At 59.8% G+C, this 19,387-nt stretch overlaps 1 protein-coding gene across 1 annotated transcript in view; it reads right to left on the bottom strand.

Annotated features, from left to right (window-relative positions):
- Positions 1-3,479: 3,479 nt before the first annotated feature.
- The window catches only part of PEPD (peptidase D), a 140,006-nt gene continuing 124,098 nt past the window's right edge, over positions 3,480-19,387 (bottom strand). The window contains exons 12-15 of the mRNA XM_007996242.3: positions 17,833-17,981; positions 7,747-7,931; positions 4,419-4,610; positions 3,480-4,010 (exon numbers count right to left, since the gene is read on the bottom strand). Coding sequence (XP_007994433.3) covers positions 3,873-4,010; positions 4,419-4,610; positions 7,747-7,931; positions 17,833-17,981 — 664 coding nt within the window. The 3' untranslated portion in view covers positions 3,480-3,872. The remainder of the gene's footprint in view (positions 4,011-4,418; positions 4,611-7,746; positions 7,932-17,832; positions 17,982-19,387) is intronic.

The following is a 19,387-nucleotide window of genomic DNA, read 5'->3' as shown; positions in this document are numbered from 1 at the left end:
GACGTGTCTTTCATTGTGGCTTTCTTTATATTAGATACCAAAAAGCAGTCCAGATGTTAAACAGCTGGGAAGCCCAGGCAGGCGCCTTGCCGTCTTTCCTGTTCCCACACTGGACGGCCGGGGGTAGGGGTGGGGAAAGTGGGGAGACAGGCAGAGGTATTTGCGTCCAAGTCTAGATCTCCCCGATTGCCCTTAGTGGATAGGAAAATAGTTTTCTCTGAACATGGGATACATCTTTAGTTACATTTTTAGTCACTTGGTCTAAACTAAAAATTATACCAGAATAGGGAAAGGCATAAGTGAATAAATGGGTTCCTGTTTAATCACCTAGTGTCTCAGAGCATGGTTCCCATTTAGGGAAGAAATTCTTGTTTCGAGGTAGATAAAGAGTGTAAAGTAAGGCCGTTCCCCTATCTGGAGTTTTGTAGTACATGTGGACACCGTCTTCATTTACATCATGCCATAGAGTATAGAGATGAATTTGCTGATTTCATAAACATCGTTGAGTCCGGGGAGCTGATGTGAATTGAGTATTTCAAGGGAATGCCGTTTAAATGCTTTTCTTCTGTGATCCCTCAATTATTTTCATGTCTTGGGAAATAAATTTCTGCTCGCTGCATCTTAATAAAAAGTGGCGGTCAGGAATTATTTCTGTGGGAAGTGTGTCCCGTTTCACTTCTTTGAATTAGTTGTAATTTAGAATCCAATAACGTGTCTTGGGGAATTTTACCGAGCGATGACATCTTTGTGAGGGGGCCAGGTCTTTTTCTGACGAAAGCACTGTTACATCAGCTCATCCACTGCCTGTGCCTCCCAGAGAGTTCATATGCGTTTTACAGTTTTACATACACTCAGAGAACACCATTGCCTAGGTATTATTTTACTGTAATATCCCATTCCTCACAGAGCTCTAGGCCTGAAAGCTGTAGAGGCATCTAGAGAAATGGGGGTTATAGAATTGAACTTGGAAAAGGAATAAAGTTGTCAGTGAAACAGTCAAGCGTTACACTTTCTGCAGCCCAAACGCCACCTCTCATCCCTCCGTTTAAAGCAGCTGTTAGAACCAAATGCGCTTCCGCATCTCCACCTTTCACTTCCATCTTCTAAATGGAACTCCTGTACCCGTCTGCTTCACCCACCCTGACTTCCCATGCAGAGCCATCCTCTTCTCTTGCCTGGACTTGGTGACTGGCTCCTCTTCAGTGTTACTGCATGGCAGCGTCACTGCCTGCTGTCCAGAACCATCTTGTTGCTCCCCGTTGCACACGGGGTGAGACCCAGTCTCCTTGTGGCGTGGTGTTTCCCCTCATCAACTTAATTTCCTTCCATCCTCCTGTGTCACTTTGCTTCGGCTCTAGGGCTTTTCCAAGCTCTTTTCTGCCCTTCCTGGGACAGCTCCTTCTGTCTGGAATGAAGCATCTCCCCTGATTTTTCACTAACAAGCTCCCTCCTCTGTCTTAGCCCCCTGGCTGTCTACGCTAAGCCTCTCGTGTTGCTTGCTTCACGGCACTTTGCAGTGTTTGAGACAATATATTTGTTCATACTGCTTTGAGGTGAAGGCCTCTCAAGAAACGAGAGGCTCTGAAAGGAGGGGTTTGTGCCCTGCACTGGCAGAGTAGATGCTCAATTATTTATTGAATGAATACCTAGACACAGCTTCAGAAGGGTTGTAGCACTATACAGCTTTCTGGAGGGGTCTCTGATGGATTTCTGAAGCCACACACATTTCTGCAGAGGTTAGAAGAGACAGTTAGGTACAAACACGGGGGTAGAGGAGGTAGCTACTGCTGGCCCTCTAGACCTGTGCTTCCAGAGAATGCCCTTTGAGACAGATGGAGACTCACGCCTGTAATCCTAGCACTTTGGGAGGCCAAGGCAGGATTGCTTGAGGCCGGGAGTTCAAGACCAACTTGGCTAACATAGCAAAACCTTGTCTCTTATTTATTAAAAAAAAAAATTTTTTTTTTAAAGAGCACTCTTTGACCTAGTGACTCAGGAAGAACATGTGACCTCTCTGTTCCTAGTGACCTTCTGAAAAGTGTTCAGATAGAATTAGAGATTTCTCCTTGCTCCTTTTTGTTTGTTTGTTTTGAGGCGGAGTCCTGCTCTGTCGCCCAGGGTGGAGTGCAGTGGTGCGATCTCGGCTCACTGCAAGCTCCATCTCCCCGGTTCACACCATTCTCCTGCCTCAGCCTCCCGAGTAGCTGGGATTACAGGTGCCCGCCACCACGCCTGGCTAATTTTTTGTATTTTTAGTAGAGACGGGGTTTCACCATGTTAGCCAGGATAGTCTCGATTTCCTGACCTCGTGATCCGCCTGCCTCAGCCTCCCAAAGTGCTGGGATTACAGGCGTGAGCCACCGTGCTGCCCTTTGGTGACTTCTGAAAATGTCTGTCTCTTCAGCTACAGTTTTCCACCCCCTCATCCTCATGGTTTCATCTGTGGCATCTTTCTCACTTGTCATCCTTCACCTTGGCTTGGTAACTCCTGGATGGGAGCTCTGTGAGAAGGCAAACCTGGAATGGTGTACAGAATTCTAGAAACCAGCTCCAGGGGTGGGCTGTTCTGTGGGACCCTGGGAGAACTGGAGAAGGTAAGGCAAGGACAGATACTTCAACAGGAACAGCTGGGCCCTGGCTAGCTTCCTGCCTGGTGGAGTTTAGTCAAGGACTACACTTAGCGAGGACAAATGGTCTTTGCAAATTTGCTGTGGCGCTGCCTTCATTGGCAGTGTCTCTGACAGAGGCTGGCTTTGGCTAGGGTGTCCCACATGAAAAAGATATCAAGGACAAGAGATCCCTGCAAGTCTCCGGTTTTAAATATCTGCAGCTCAAGCGCTACGTAATTCTACCACCTTCAGAAATCCAGTTTGGAGGCAGTGACTGTATCAGAAAGACTTGTGTTAAATCAGTCCGCCCTTTAACTTGCACGAAGGTGTGGCACGGGGTGACTTGGCCAGTCTGACCTGAGTGCCTAGGATCTTCCCGCAGCGTTGCTTGCCCCACCTCAAACCTCGGGCTGCACTGGTACTGACAAGCTAAAACCACCTTGCCTGGGAGTACTGCTCACACTTGTCTGTCAGGAGCATCTGGCGGGCGATTGTGAAATACACAATTCCTAGGCCATTGCTTCTCGAGATTGAGTCAGATGGTCTGAGGGGGTCCCGGGAATCTCTTACCAAATGCCCCAGTGGTTCTGATCCTGTTAGGCTTGGGAAACCTTACAGCAAGTGACAGGGTGACACCAGAGCCCCGAGTCCCAGGGGCTCAAAGCAGGCTCCTTGGGGAGGACTCTGCCCTTGTCCCACCAGGCCAGTTCAAGGCAGAAGCAGCCGTTAGAGGGCCTGTGCCGCCAGCACCCTTTTCCTGGAACCAACTTTTGACACTGACGCCAGGTGAGCCATCTTTTCAGGGTGGACGGGGTCCCAAATGCCCGTCTGCAAAGGAATAAAGAATAAAGGGGAAGCCGTGCACAAAGGACCATTTTAGGAAATCTTTTATTGCAAATGCCATTCTGCATATTGATTTTTGAGAGAAAGTATCAGAAATGGTTCTTTCCTGGGAAAAGGAATACAAATGACAGCAAGACACATTTTAGTTGCTACTAAAGGACAGCATTATTTTCAATCGTTTTAAATCGCTCATTTAGTAAGCAAGGTATAAAACAGATTAAAGGTGTGAGCTTGCAAAAGGGTCATTAAAAAAGTGTTTCCTCCCCAGGAAACAGCGCTGTTTGGTCTGATCAAATGCCGAAGCTGGGATCTGATTCTGGGTGCCGTCTCTCGCTACTGGAGTGCTGACCAGCAGGCTGCCCATCGCGAAAAGAGGTTTCAAGGCCAGGTCCCCAGGTGTGCTGGGATTTCTGGCTGGCTCTACTTGGGGCCGGAGAAGGGGGAAAAGGCCTTGTCACAGCCTGCCATGCATGCTTCAATCTCTTCCACGGTGCGGGGCACGCAGGTCAGCAGCTCCATGCCACTGTCAGTCACCACGACGTCCTCCTCGATGCGGACCTGGGTCAAGCCGACAGACACATTATCTCAGAGCAGCCTCATGTGCCAGGCTAGAGGGCCAGGCCCATTCCAGGCCCATCCCACCATGGGGTGGGAGCAGCTGACACTTCCTGGGAGAGGGACGTGGCCGCCAGGCTCCTTCATGGAGCCATCTGCTCACGTCACCTGCTCACCCCGTCCTCGCCAGGTGGATGGGAGCCCCTGGAGCAGGAAGGAGTTTTGCAGGATCTCTGTCTGTTCCTACTGAGGGGTGAGGCTCCATCTCGTGACAGACCACACGAAGGGGCAAGCTGAGCCCACCACAAGGGAAGGCGTCACTAGGGCCTCTGTCTTGGGACTAAGGAGTCTGCAGCTGCAGCGGAGGTGGCAGATGTTCTGGGAGCAAGAACGGGGCCCGTGGGCACTCACCCCACCAAAACCGCGAAAGCGCTGCAGGACCTCGCGGTTAAAGAAGCAGGCACGGGCCGGGTCCGCCAGGGCCTCGTCCAGGAGGTGGTCGATGAAGTAGATGCCCGGCTCCACGGTGAGCACCATGCCTGGCTGCAGGTACCGTGCAGTGCGCAGACTCCGCAGGCCGGGCTCGTCAATGCGCTCCGTGCCCTGTGGGGAACAGAGATGAGGGGCCCGATGAGCAGCTCCAGGGCTCGCCATGGCCTCATCAGGAGAGATGGGCACGTGAGGGCTGGCGCCAGTCTCGTGGGCTCTCTTGACCATTGAGGTCCTCAGCCTAGGCTCGCCCCTGCTGTGCTGGGCCATGGGCACCCTGATAAGTCCTTCCACCCTGCACATACCCCCGGATCTTGAGTGTCCCTGGCCACACTACCCTAGGGCTCGCTTGAGAAGCCCTGTGGCCGCCCATGTGCACACACCCAGTGCGAGATGCCCAGACAGGCCTGCGGGGCTTGCTGAGGGTTGGGCTGCCCTCAGCCGGGCCCTGCTCCTGGCCAGAGGAGTGGCAGATGCCAAACCGCTGAAGCCAAAAAAGCTCTTAAGGCAGCTATGAAGCCTCTTGGGGCCAGAGCTTTCCTTCCAGGCAGCGCAAGTGGAAACTGGCCCCAGAAGTCATGGTCCCAGCTCCCCCAGGCCGAGGCCTAGGTTTTCCGTGTGACTGTCCGGGGAGGACAGGTGCCGTCATCAGGGTGGGTCTGCCAGCCTTAGTGCGCCAGTGCACATGTGCCGCGTGCGCGTGGCTTGGCGGGTGTGGCTCCCAGAGGAGTGCTCTGGGCCTTACGGCAGGGCCCTGGGAAATAGCCCCCAGCCTTGGAGGACGCCTGAGGGACGGTGGTAGAGCCGCTCCCTGCAGGGACCCTGTCTGCACCCCACACTGCCCCATGTGCACCCAGCCTGGCCTTGTCCACTCACAGGCACAGCTGAGGAGCGGGTGCTCGGGGAATTACAGGAGAGCTCCTGCTCGCCCCAGGTCCCTGGGGCACCATCCAGCTGGTGGCCAGGGCCTCTGAGCCAGTGGGCACGAGTACGCTTTCTGGTCAGGGTCTGAGCCTGCCCTGCCGGGCTGCACTCCCTCCCCAGGAAGCCCAGCTGCTGGAGCGGGAGCTGTCATTTCTGACTGTTTGGGGGCCAAGAACATCAGACTCCAATTAGCAGTTCACGTAAGGTAACCAGAAACAGGCTGGCCTGGCCTCCACGCTGGGCATGGCCAGAGAGGCTGTGACTGATTCCACGGGGGCAGGGAGAGCCACGCTGACCTGGAGAGAGCAGGCCGGGCGGGAGGCGATGAGGAGACACCAGAGCCTGGCTAGTGTGGCCCCAGCCCCACCACACTTGCCTCTGGGCTGCTGACCGGAAGCTGAGGCCGGAGGGCAGGGATGACATTCCCTCTGTGCAAGTGAGAGGTGCATGTGGACTCCGCTGAGGCCTGTCTCCTGCCCAGAAGCTGCTGGGGGTCCCAGGGTCTCTGCTCCAGGACCTTCTCGTCCCTGTCATTCAAAGCCTGTGCTAGGCACCCCCACCCCACCGCCGCCCATCCCTCTCCTTCATGCTACTCCTGAAGTGCCCGTCCCTGTCTCTCCACCCCACGGCGGTCGAAGCCAGGGGCCTGGGGGAAGCAAGGGCCTGCCAACGTCAGGTTTCCTTCCTCCCAGTCACCCCTCCATCCCCATGGGCCCACCCCTGACCGCTACACGGTTGGGGGGCAGGTTCGTTTCGCCAGGGAAACGAACTTACCTCCCCTCTGAAATCTTGAGGTCCACGACTGAAACTGGGGGTGGGGGAAGATTAGAGGGGATCCCCGGCGGGCAGAGGGGCAAGGCCTGCCTCAGCCCAGAGATGCAGTAGCCCCTTCAGGGTGCTGGCTCTAGGGGCCTGCCCGGGAGACCTACTGAGAACAGGGTGCGGGCGCGGTCATAAGAGAAGCGGAGGGGCTGGGCATGTGGGGAGGGCACGAGCCCCTGTGGTCCAGGAAGTGCAGCCTTCAGGGGTGGGGAGGGGTCCTGCCCTCACTGTGCCCATGCCCGCCTCTGGGCACAGGGCTTGACAAGGCCATAACTTTTACTGGGCTCCAAGCAGAGGAGCCCCAGATGTGTCTGCAGGCCTGAAATAAAACAAATGACTTTTATAGGAAAAGCCATATTTTTTCCACAATGTTTATCTGTCAGAAGAATAGACTCTGAGCACAAAGAGGTGCTTACTGGAAAAGATGAAAACAGTTTGCTGCCAATTTTTGCTGGTGGAAAAAAAGCGCTTTGGCGACTAATGAATAACGAACCTCAGCTAACAATGTCTGGAAGGCCCAGTTCTTGGCTCCCTGCGCACAATGGGATGAATAGACATTAGGAAATTAAAACTGATTTTGTTTCTCCAAATTTAACTGTTTACACTTGAGGAAAAAAATAATTGAATAATAATGCTTCTCTTAAGCAATTCCCCCCACCATCCCCACCCTGCCAAAAAATCATTCTTAGTGCTTTCAAAACACCCGGCAGCCAAGAGGCCGGCCTTGTCTTGGCTAACTGGCTGGGGGGCCCCAGGGCATGCACGATTGCACAATCAGACCCCTGCTTTGGGCAGCCGGCCAAGGGCAGGGAGGGGCTCGCCCCGCCCGCCCAGCTGAGAGGCCGTAGCCACCTGCCCGGTTGGGCCTCCCCAAGCCTCACGTACCCGCTGAGTGGTCCTCTGAGGGCTGGGGGAGCCTTGTCTGGAGATGGCCCCCAGCCTCCCTTCTCTGCCAAGGGTCCCCAGAATGCCTGGGGATGAGGAGGCTGCAGGGTCACAGGTGTGTGGCCCAGGGGCCTGGGAGGCAGAGGGCGAATGAGCAGCGGAGCAGGGCTGCTCTGGGCTTGTGAGGGGCCAGGACGAGTCACCAGTGGGTGGAGCCTCATCAACTCCCCAAGTCTAAATGAAGCCAGAGGCGGCTGGACGTGAGGGGTGCCACGCAGTTCCATCACAAAGACCTGTCCTTGGCACCACTGTCCTGTGGGGCCCCATGCACCGTATCCTGACTGTGTGCCACCTTCTGGGCAGCTGACACCAGGGCCCAGAGTGCAGACAGCACCGCTTTTATGTCCAGGTTTGTGGAACGCTCATGGATGCATCCCTGCCTTGGCCAGGGCCCCGATCCCCTCCTCATGCCCTCTGTGTACCACATGGAGCCGGGGGTCCATCCCTGCTATCCCAATACACCCCTGCCACCTCCTAGAGTCCCACCCTGCCCCGGGGGCCAGGCTCAGCGGCAGCTGATGGGCAAGCCCCTCTGCCTGCCATGTCCACACTGACTGACCTCTGGGTAGCCTCCCACGTCGTGCACATCAATGCCCAGGAAGTGGCCGAGCCCGTGAGGCATAAACACGGCCCCCAGGTGGGCCTGGACCATGGCGTCCACGCTGCCACTCAGGATGCCCATGTGGGCCAGCTCCTCCAGGTGGATGCGGTCTGCCAGGCGGTGCATGTCGGGCCACCAGACACCTGCGGGCCAGAGGGAGCTGCCATGAGCCACAGAGCCCAGCAGCCAACACCACAGGGCCAGGGGCCGAGAGACATGAAGCCCTCACACTGGCTGTGGTGGGAGGGCCTGAGGCGGGGGGTAAGGGGCAAGGGCACCACACCGGGGGCCCAGGGGGACAAGGACTAGGGTGGGCCCCCGTGCTGAGCTTTCCCAGCAAAAGCTCTGGCCCGCAGGACCCTTCTTGTGCCTCCATTCTGCCCCTAGGGACAGGTTCCTGTCACCTGTGGCCAGGGGCCCAGCCTGGGTCTACTTTGTAGCCCATGGCGTGTCCACCCTGAACAGCCTGTGCTTCTGGGCCCAGGGGAACCCAGCCAAATCCCTGGGCACCAGGAGGAGAAATGCGCACGTCTCCCCAATACCAGACACCGGGAGACTCCGTGGGCCCTGGCCCTGAGCCTCAGGCCCAAACCCTGGCTCAGAGCTCTGATGGGGTTTTGCTGCTGTGGCATAGTGGGGAAGCCCGCGGCTGAAAAGAGGGGTCCCTGCACATCCCAGAATGGGGAAGAGTCACCCCCGGAGCTGCTGCAGGGAGCAAAGGTTTCTGGGGAGAAGGTGTGGCTGGCACGGCCCCACGAGCTGGCTGGCAGGGGTCCGGGGCCCTGCCTGCCAACAGCAGCGGCACCATCTCCAGGGGAGCCCAGATGTCCAAGCCCCAGCTTCGAATCCAACTCATCTCTGCCGCATGTTAGTGGGGCGAAGGCCACCATGGAGAGAACTTCCTAAGCACAGAGCTTTGGGGGCCACACAGGCTCTGTGGGGCTCTGGAGCATGGCCCCTAGGAAGGAGGCCCTTGGAGAGCCCCCCACGTAGAGTCCCAGCAGCCCAAGGGTGTGCCCGTCCCACCCCTGGACTCTGTGGAATCCCAGCATCAGCCTCTCCTCATGGCAGCTTCCACTGCTGGACTTGGCCTGAGCACCAGACAAGGACCCGAGGCAGGTGAGGCCTCCTGCCCTGACTCCATGGGGGCTGGGTTTGGGCAGGCCATGTTCTGGCAGAGGCTGGGGCCCCAGGACACTCTGGCCAGGCGCGTGGCAGGGGGCCCTGATCAATGCGCAGCTCACTGGCTGGAGAGGGCACCCGGCAATTCCCTGCGGCACCTCCTGGTGAGGTCCAGCCCCACCAGGCGGAGTGACCTTGGCTCCTAAGGGCCTCCCTGCCAGGCCCTGCCTTGGCGCAGTGCCAGAGCCTGCCCTGCATGGCCCGTCACTGCCGATTGCTGCTGTGGGAGGGGCCCAGGAGACCCTGAGCTGACGAGGGCTGGGCTGTGAGACGCAGGATTCTGAACCTCTGTGGCTGGTGGAGGGCAGATGATGGGTTCAGCTGGCGAACAGGGATGAAAGTCCACACTGGGACACAGGCCATCACCCCCGACACTCACTGGGCACACATCCCTCATATTGGGACCCCTTTAGTGCCAGAGTTGGCCACCCCGGTGCTGGGTATCAGGCAGGCTGGGGGCACACAGCTTTGGGCAGGCAGTAGGGCTGTTGCCTGCCATTCATAGCGCAGCACCTCTGCCATGGCTGTGGCCTAAGGGTGGCAGGGGTGGAGAAGCTCAGACCTGCCCCCACCCCCCACACAGAGCAGGGATCCTCCTCAGAGCCCAGCTTCCTGCCCCAGCCTCCAAGGGGCTGAGGTGGGGGCGGCCATCCTGGGGTCTGGCATGGGGGAGAGCCCAGGCAGGCCTGGGGCAACTCTGGCTGCCACTGCCCTGTGTCTGGGGCAGCCCTGGGTGCACACACACCCCTGGCTTTTCTGAAGGGCACAGCATCCCAGAAAAGGAGACCTGAGTAACTGGAGCCCACTTGGCTGCTCCCCCACCTCTGTGAGCCTCTGTCACCTGGGGGCTGGGGACAGCACCCCGGACACCATTCCTCCATCGTGCATGACCAGCCGGCGCCGGTTCCACACTTGATGTTCATTTGTTCCTAGGGTATGCGCCAAGCCTGCCCAGCCTCTGCTGCCGCTCTTCTGAGACCCCAGCCCGCACAATCCCGGCCCACCTTGCCCTTCCTCCCTGCTGCCGCATCCTCCAGAGACCAGGCCACCTTAAGGCACACAGGCCTTTTTACCTCAGGCCCTTTGTACCTCAGGCCCCTTGCTGAGGCCTGTGCCAGGCCTTGGCCTGTGATGCCTCATCCGAGGGGTCTCTGCATAAAAGCTGTCCCCTCTCAGGGGAGACCTTCCTGCCTTGCTGTCCCAGGCCTGGTGATTTCTCCTGGCACCGTCCATCCAGCCTGCAGCAGTCCCCTGGACGGATCTGCGCGTATGCTTCTCATGTCTCACTCCGAGGGTGGGGGTCTCCCGAGGGCACCGCTGGGCCCGGCATAAAGTGAGTGCCCCTCAGGTCCCGCAACAGCCTGCAAAGTTGGCATGTGGTGCTGGGAGGCCTCCTGTGTGTGGCTCGTGCCCCAAGCCCAGCTCAACTGCTTCCTCTTGGACGGGCCCTTCTCTGGTCACCAAAGGGGAGCCCCGGGAAGTGCAGCCAGCCTTCCAACCAGGCTAACTTCAGTAGTGGGCTGTGTTCTTGGCCCAGCCTCCGCAGAGGGCGGGAATCAGGTATAAATCATGCTCCGCGGTGGCCCTTCCCGGGGGCAGGCCCGGCGCCGCCCGGACGTGCCGGCCCGGGGGTCCCCTCGGCGCCGCTGGTCTTCCTCGCCTGTGCACCCTCGGGGAAGGCCTTGCACACAACTCTCTTGGCCGGGAGCGGGGAGTTTCTGCCTGTGTGTGGTTAGGGTTGTGACAGTGATTCAACCTCCAGCAACTTGGCCCCAGCGTCTGGCCCGGATGGTGGTTACAACACCCATGGCCTGGGCGGGGGCCCCTGGAGTGTGTGAGGGTCACTGTCCTTGCACTAGGCTGGCGGGGTGGGCACCAACTTGAGGGCTCCCTTGCCGGCCCGGGCCCTCTCAGGCTCCTCCCACCCTGGCAGCCTGGAGATACCATCAAGCTCTCTAGTCCAGGCTGGAAGGCACCCCCAGCTCCTAGCCAAGCTATAGCCAGATGCCACACTGCGAATCACACAGCAGAAGCTGGGCAGCAGCTGCCCTGCATGCCCCAACCCCCAGCAAGCGCCAAACCTCATTCTGGCTTTCCAGAGCACCCCTGCACCTGCCCCACCCCTCCTGGAGTCTGCCCAGCTCCCTCCTCCGCTGCACAACCCTCGGATGCCTGGGCCATCTCTTTAGAACGAATGGGGCAAACAGCCCCATTCGAAGCCCAGGTTCTCAGCCTGGCCTGGTCTCCAGCCTCTCCCTGACCCACTCCTGGGAGGGGCGGCCGGACCAAGGCCATGGGTCCCAAGAACTGGCCCTCCCAACCTGCTGTTTCCTTAGCTGGGGCCACCCCCTCCGAGCCCCTTTTCCCAGATGTGCTCCTATTCCTCCTGTGGGCCTCTGTGTTGAGGTTCCTCCTCCAGGAAGCCCACTCTGATTGCCCCTTCCTGTGCTTTGAGAGTTCATGGCACACACAACACAGCTGGGCCTGGTTATGACCTCTGGGCCTTGCAAGGGTGGTGCCCGTACCCTGCTGTCTGCCTGGCACACAGCAGGTGCTTGGTAAACTCCTGGAATGAGGGGAGCCCCAGCCTCCCTCATGGCTCTCTTGCAGCCAGTGTTGTGCCCCATCCCCCGCTCCTCTGTGTACTCAGACCCTAGAACGGGCAGGGCAGCCTCTAGGTTAGTGTCCCATCCTGGCCCCGTGAAATGGCAGGGCTCAGAGGAACAAGCCCCGCTGCTCCCGCTGCCCAGCCCCCAGGTGTGGCCAGAGTGGCCCCTGGGTGGTCTGAGTCCACTTGGTCTCCTCAGGCAGCACCGCTCCTACTGGGCCTAGGGCCCAGGCCAGCTCCTTGGAGCCTCAAAGCATCCATCACAGCCCCGAGGCCTCCTACCCGGAGTGTGACAGCCCCAGGGGCTCCGGGCCTGACCCAGCTACAAAGGCAGCGTCCTCAGAGCTGCTTCCAGACAAAGAGCGCGCTTCATCTGTGGAACACGGCCCTCGGGATGGATGGGAGTGAGCCAGGCTCTGGGGGTGCAGGACAGCAGGCTCTGGCCGGGGTCCCAGGGCAGGCCCTGAGGGCTGGCTGAGCTGGCATGGGGCTGAGGGCTTCCAGCTGACCCCACCCTGCATGGGATGTGGGTAGAACCCAGTCTGCTGCCAGAACCTCTGGGGAGCCGCTCACCCTGTGCGAGAGCGGGTGCTGTGTTGGCCCAGGCTGCTCCTTGAGTCTCCTCCTCCACACCCTGGCAGAGTGCCCCAAGGAGTAAGAAGAGGCCAGGGAACCGGCTCACCGTTGCGGCCAGCAGGAGGGGTGGACATGGTGCCCACACTGAAGACAGCCCTCCCCGTCCTGGCGCCTGCCACAGAGGGTATCTGTGGCTGGGGTGGCACGTGGCTGCCATGCCTGTCTGCCTGAGCCCTGCACTCCATGCTGTCTCGGAGGATGAGGCCTGACCGGAAGTCTAGCGGCTGGGCCCCTGCCCCTGGCGCTGGCTGGGAGGGAAGCAAAGCTGGCAGAGGTGCCCCTGACCACGGGGCCACAGGAGACATATGCCAGGTGGGGCGGGGCCGGTGCTGCTGGGTCCCTGCCAGCCACCTGGTCACCCCATGCCTCAGTGCCCCCTCTCGCCCTGTCAGGCCTGCTTTGGAGGTGGGGGCACTTCCTGCCACTTCTTTCCCCTCCTCTGACCTCACATCAGCAGCACCCCGTCAGTCACAAGTGGCCAGGACCCTGAGGGCAGGGACAGAGCCAGGAGTGGGGGACGAAACACAATCGTGGGCCACCACTGCTGTTCCAGGTTGATAAGAGCTGGGGCCCCAGTGACAGGGGCACAAGAAGCTCCTGGGTGAGCACGGGAAAGAGGAGAGGAAGGCAGGGAGGCCAAGGAGGGCAGGTGGGCGAGGAGGAGAGGGAGCTGGGTGGGGGCTGGGAGGCGAGGCTGCAGGAGGCTTACAAGCAGAGGGTGTGGGGCTCTCAGTGCTGGGGTCCTCTGGAGCTCCAGGGTGGCTGCAGGGACTGAGCGCATGGGACGGGGACAGCTGTGCTGCTTCTAGGTACAGCCTTCCTGCTGTGGCTGTGCCAATGCAGACCCTGGCTCAGGGCCACCCTGCCGGGCTCACCCATCCGTCCTAGCAGTGCTTCCCCCTGTTCCCCTCACCATGCATGCAGGGGTCTGCATGGGGAGAGCAGCCTGCCCCAACACAGCAGGCGTGCTCAGCTTGGATCCCATCCAGCCTCCCGTGCATGGCACTCCCCGAGGTCCTGCAGCTGCCGGGCCTGGCCTGCCACTCGCCTGTGGACTCCCAGCAGCTGGGTAGTGTTCCGGTCTGAGCGAGTGCAGCCTCCTTCCTCACTGACTGTGAGTGACAGTGAGGAATGCTCCCCTCCGGCCCTAGGATCGGGGGCCAAGGCCTGCATTCCTCCACTCCCCAGGGTCTTGATTGTTCTTTCCTGCCTCTCCTTTGGGCTTAGCTATGGGGTTTCCTGCTTTATTTACTCTCCCTGGAAGGTCACAGGATGCAGTCGGGCAGTCTCGGTGGGGTGTTTGTCTTGGCCCAGGAATTGAACCCACAAACCCAGGGCATTTCCGCCGGGATGGGGCAGGGGGCTGACCTGGTCACAGCCTCCTTGATGCTACAGGAGGTGACCTGCCCCATCCGGAGGGCAGCTCTGTGGGCCCAGGGCCTGCCCCACGGGTCTTCACTGTGTGTGATCCAGATGGAGTCCGACTCTGCCCTTGGGGGACATCAGTGTCACACAGCTCAGTGCGGGTGGTAGGTGTGGGCAGGCCTGCTGGGGATCTGCTCCATTCCCTTACACAGGGATCCTCCAGACCCTAGGCTGGGTCTGGGCAATGAAGTCCAGTGGTGGGCGGGAGTGGGGCTGGGCGAGGACCTGCCTCCCATGGTCTGAGATGAGCCTAGCTGGGCTTGGCCTGGTGGCCCAGACACCCCTGCCAGGCCTGAGGCCTGTGCCTGCCCCAAGAGTCAGCATGAATGAGGCAGCACCACGGGACGGGAGACCCAGCTCAGGCCTTTCTCAGTACCACGTGGGGCTTGGGGACTTGTCCGCAGGCCTGGCCACTTTCTGGACAGACTTGGGGCTGCTGAGTTGGGCCACTGAGCTGGCCAGGATGCCAGCTGTGGCGATGTCATCCAGGTCCTGCCCAGGCCGCAGCAGGCATTCCTGCAGGTGAGGCCAGCCAGGGCGGGGCCATCCCTGGTCTCAGCACAGGACCGAGGGGGAAGACAATGGCTTTCCCACCAAACATCCCCCGGGCCTCGGCCCCCCCGTGCTGTGTCAATCCGCCGTCCTGCTCCCCGTGGCCTGGTGCTGCCTCTGGCTCCCTGATGGGCCCGGCACTACCTGCTGACCATGCTGAGCTCATCAGCCTGATGCTTGGGTGTCCAGGGTTGCTGGGCTCGGTGGGCCCCTGCCCCTCACAGCTCTGCTTCACTGCTGGGAACCTCAGCCCCTTGCAGCCTGGGGCTCTGACTTCCTGGACATCTGAATTTCACAACCGCCCGTGGATGTCTGACACTACTACTTGATGTGATGGTGACACAGTTTGCAATGACACAGCCCACCTTGGCATGGCTACAGAGTGGGAGGCCAGTTCTGTACGTGGAGGGTGTCTGAGAGACTCTGGTCCACCTGAGAGGCTGTGCCTGGCGGAGGGCCCTCCGTGGAGGGTAGAGGAGTATGCTCTCAGGTACCAGGTGAATATACTGCAGGCCAAGCTCACCTGCCAGATCCTCCTGCTGGATCTGAAACACTGATCATTCATTCAAGTGACTACTGGTATTCAAAACTGAGCAAGAAATTCTCATCCCCAGAGTGAAGGAAGGAGGAGTGGCGCCCCTTGGGCAACTGCTTCGGGGAGGCTGGATTTGACAGCTAACGGGGGATGCTTCCTATGGCCGAAGAGTCAGAAAGAATAAGAAGGGATACAGCGAGCACTCTGCCCCGTCACTTCCTGCACCTCCTTTGTGGTTCTCACAGGCACACGGGAATTCACGCTGTCACTCCCTCTTCCTTTCACCCACAAGGGCCCGCTGGCCACACCCTCTGGTGCTCTTCTGTCCTCACCACCCATCTGCCTGGAGACACCTGTATATGCATATTCAGGGGTGGCAGCTCCTTTTTTGTGTGTTTTTGAGACAGGGTCTCACTCCATCACCCAAGCTGGAGTGCAGTGGTGCGATCTTGGCTCATTGCCACCTCTGCCTCCCAGGTTCAAGCGATTCGATTCTCGTGCCTCAGCCTCCTTGAGTAGCTGGGATTACAGGCGTGAGCCATCACGCCCAGCTCATTGGTGTAATTTTAGTAGAGACAGGGTTTCTCCCTGTTGCCCATGCTGGTCTTCAACTCCTGACCTCAAGTGATCCGCCCGCCTCCCAAGTGCTGGGATTACAAGTGTGAGCCACTCAGCCCGGCCCGCTGCTTTTTAAGCAAAGCAATTCCACACAAAATGCTGTTTTCCTTGGTGGCCGCTAAACCAGGTGAGTCCGATCAGCGCCGTCGCCCCATCACAAGCTTATTGACTTTTGGATTTTCTGTCTCGTCTTCCTTCTGGGATATATCTGGGGTCCACCTGCTTGCACTCATGTGTTTGTCAAGCTCTGTTCCTGCTGGATGCGTGAGGGTGTGGGGCCGGGGCCTGGCACTGCCCCCCGCGTCTCTCCGTGGCTCCTCAGCCTCTGGCGGGGGCTCTCTAGGCTGGACTGGACACCATCTGCAAAGGCGTGCCCACAGTCTGCCTCCTCTGAAAGCAACGGTGGCTGGGGGCCCCTCTGAAGCAGCACTTGGGCCAGTGATCGAGGCTGCAACTCATCCCAGCAATGGGCTGTGGGGCCATAGGGACTGTTAAGTCGATTGCCAAGCCATCGAGTTCCAAGGCCACATTCTGGAGGCTCCAGATCTTTCTTTCCTCCTTTTTCCTTGAACACTGAGGGCACACTGGGCAGCTGCCAGCTCTCTGTGGGTCCTTAACAGAGGGCACTCCATGTCTAACCAGATGCCACAGCCCAGAGCTGGCCAGGCCCACCGGACTCTGCTTTAGGAGAGCAGGGGTCTATCCCTGGTCTGTTTGGGGCTTAAGGAAGGTACCTGGCCAGCAGGCAGCAGAGCTGGGGCTGGGCTCAGGGCACTCTGGGTCTGGGGCCTGCATCCTGGACTCTGCAGCTTTGCTCTACTGGGCTGTCCCCTCTGCCCGCGTTGAGCCCACGTGGCTCCTGAAGGACACCTGAGCTCCCCTACACAGGGGCCTGCCTGTCTCTCTGGAGGTCTGTATAGCTGTGGGTGGGAGGCAGTGGATGAGGGTGGGGGCAAGCTGGGGGGCTGGACTACGACCTGGGCTTGGCCAACACGAGGTGATCTCTGACCATGACCCAGATGGAGGCGACTCCAGGCTGCAGAAGGTGGCTGGAGCCTGTGTGCTGAGGCGGGCCCTGGCCAGACAATCCAGCTGTGAGTGCAGGGCCATTGTCCTAGGCTGCTGCGGCCCTGGCCCCAGCTCTGTCCTGATTTTCCACCTCTGTGAATTTGTGGCAGCACCAAATGACCAAATTGGCTGTGGACTGTTCTGTAGATCACAACCAAAGACGCAGAGCCTGAGTGCCTTGCGGGGGCCAGCTGTGCCTGGGCCGGTGTGGGCGGGGAAAACCCCTCTGCACTGCAGGCTGGAGCCTGGCAGCTGCCAAACAGATCTCAGTCAGAGTCGTGGGAGCCATATGTCTGCAGAGGGCTAGGCCTAGGGGGTGGCCAGCACATGGTGAGCCCACAGGAACCTGCCCAGGTTCTGGGGAACCCAAGGACTATAGCAGGGGGAGCTGTGTTGAAGCCCTGGAAGACTTGAAGCAAGAACATGACAAGACCACATCCCTCAATTCTCTCCTCCGGGCAAAGGTGACAAGCCAGGACCTCCCATCACTGCTGGGAAACGGTTTCTATTGTTGCAGAGCAGACAGCTGGGGTTTGATCCTGTGGATGCTGGACTCCACCCCTGCCAGGGCTATGGAGGACCCAGGAGTCACTCAGAAGGAGCCTGGCTGAGCGGGATGGTGACAGCGGGAGGTGCCCAGGGGGGAACTCCTGAAAGCTGGCTTTGTTGGGAGGATGCTGGCTTCCCTCTAGGGGACCTCCTCTGCCCGCCCTGCCAGACATCAATGGCATCAATGGCATCAATGGCATGCAGTGGGAGGTCAAGGGGTAGCAGTGGGCCCTGTGCAGGCTGTCCAGGGTTGGGAGGGGTGGGGACATGATAGGTTGGCCTACACTGGCCGATAGGAGAGAGAAACACCGGGCCCACCCTGGCCTCAACATGGCCATCACGGTAGTGACTGTGACCCCTGCAGGGCAGTGCCACAGGCCAGGCGGCCTTGCCGGTGCTTTACACAGTTTAACTCAGTCTCCATGAGTTGCTGCCTCCCCATTTACAGACGTGGACATAGCCACCCAGAGGAGGGCTTTCCACCCAAGGCCACAGAGCGCTGGGCGGGACTTGAACCTGCTCTGACCCCATGCCAGCATCCAAAGTGGGCTGAGCCCTCCCTGGAGAAGACACCGCTTAAGGACAAAGCAGGAGACAGGCTGGTGTGCTGGCGGCCAGTGGAGATGTGCAGGTGGAGGCCACCAGATGGGGGGGCCTTGGCCTGAGTCCCCAGTTCCCGGTTCTGTCTGTCCCTGCCTGGTGGTCAGCCCTGTTTCCTAGGAGAGACCACTGGAAACTCAGGGACTAAGCATCCAGAGTGTGGAGAGATTCAAGTCACACCACGCAGGCCCAGTTCCTGCAGGCACCTGCCACACAGCAGCGCCCCCAACACCACGCTAGGTGTGCCTCCCCTCACCGCCCCGCTGCTCACCTGGCTTCATGGCACCCATGACGGCGCGGCAGCTCCGCAGTACCGCCTCGTAGACAGCCTTCTGGTCTGCAGTGAACTTGCCGTTGGCGGGAAAGGAGCAGGTGATGTCGGAAGCGAAGCAGTAATACTCACCACCCATGTCGAACAGGCTGCGGAGATAGGAGGGCAGGGCAAGTGAGTACTGGGGCGCCACCACTCCTCTTACCCTTCCCGCTCCCCACCCGCCCTGGACTCGAGGGCAGCTGGCCCAGGTCCTGGATGCAGCAGAGGCTACTCCCCATCACAGTGAGACTGGTGTGGGGAACTGCCACCTGGTGTCTCCCATGGGTGCGTGGGCAGCAAAGAAACGCGAAGCCATCCTGGAAGACCTGTGTCTTCCAGGGAAAAAGGGGTTCAGGACTCAGCCTGGGCAGGGAAGGCTGAGGGGACTGGGGCTGTCCTATGCAGATGACCCCTGCCCCCGTGGCCTGGCCTCTGAGATCTCAGCCGTGGAGACTTGCTTGGTGAACTAAGGAGGCAGAGATGCCCTAGGACCCCGCCCGCTGCCTGGCCTCCACCTGGCACCCCAACAGGCCCTCCCAGGGTCTCCCTGCACCCAGCAAAGAGCACAGGCTGAGGCCGTGCTTGTGGGAAGAAGAAGAGGAGGGGGCTGGGCAGGGGCCCCGGGTGGGATGCGTGGCCTAGAACTCGGGGCCTGAATTGCACCACCTGCTTCTTCCGGGACCCAGAGCGCCGGGCGGAAACTCAGTCGGCGGCTGGGGCCTCTAGCTCTGCTGCAGCTCTGGGGCCCCCTAGCTGGAGGGATGGGCCCGATACTACCCCTCTGCCCAAGCGGGTGGGAGGGAGGAAGTGACAGCCTCATGTCCAGCAAGGCTTTCCCAGGGCCTGCTGGCCACACGCCCCTGGAAGCCAGTGGGCCCCTCACCCTGTCCACCTGCACCCTGGCACCCTCCGGCGGCCGCAGAGACGAGCAGGATGCAGGCAGGGGCATGAAGAATGGGGCAGAGGTGCCGGCTGTCCAGGATGGGAGGGGCCTGGGGGCCAGCAGAGAGGCAGGACGGCATGGGACAGATGGCGTGGGATAGATGACAGGAGGCCTGCTGAGGCAGGAGGACGGTGGCTGGGGCTGCCCTCTGGATGCCCCGTGAGAGGGACCCTTGGCACAGCAGGGCCCGGGAGGAGTAGGGCCTGTCCTTGCTGTGCAGAGGACCTCGGGGCCCTCTCTGGGCAACGGCAGAGCAGCAGCCTCCCACTCATCCTGCGGTGTGTAAGGGACAGGATGTGAGAAAGGCTGCTGGATCCAAACCTGCCTCCCAGCACTTCCCGGAAGCAGCCCAGGTGGACAAGGCTGGGTCTGGCTGAGGGGCGGAGGGGCACAGGTGGTGCCCCTTTCCATTCCGTCCCCCCTAGGCACCTCGGGAGGCTGCAGGCAGCAGACACAGAGCGGAACCCTCGGGCCCACCAGCCCCTTCACAGGTCATCGCCAAGTCATGATGCTGATGGTGACGGCCCTGGCTGGGGGAAGCTGGTCCAGCCCTAGGACCAGAGCCCACCA

This window comes from Chlorocebus sabaeus, chromosome 6, assembly GCF_047675955.1.
Source record: "Chlorocebus sabaeus isolate Y175 chromosome 6, mChlSab1.0.hap1, whole genome shotgun sequence".
Lineage (NCBI taxonomy): Eukaryota > Metazoa > Chordata > Mammalia > Primates > Cercopithecidae > Chlorocebus > Chlorocebus sabaeus.
Note: the sequence above shows the minus strand (reverse complement) of the source record. Positions and strands in the feature narration are given on the sequence as shown.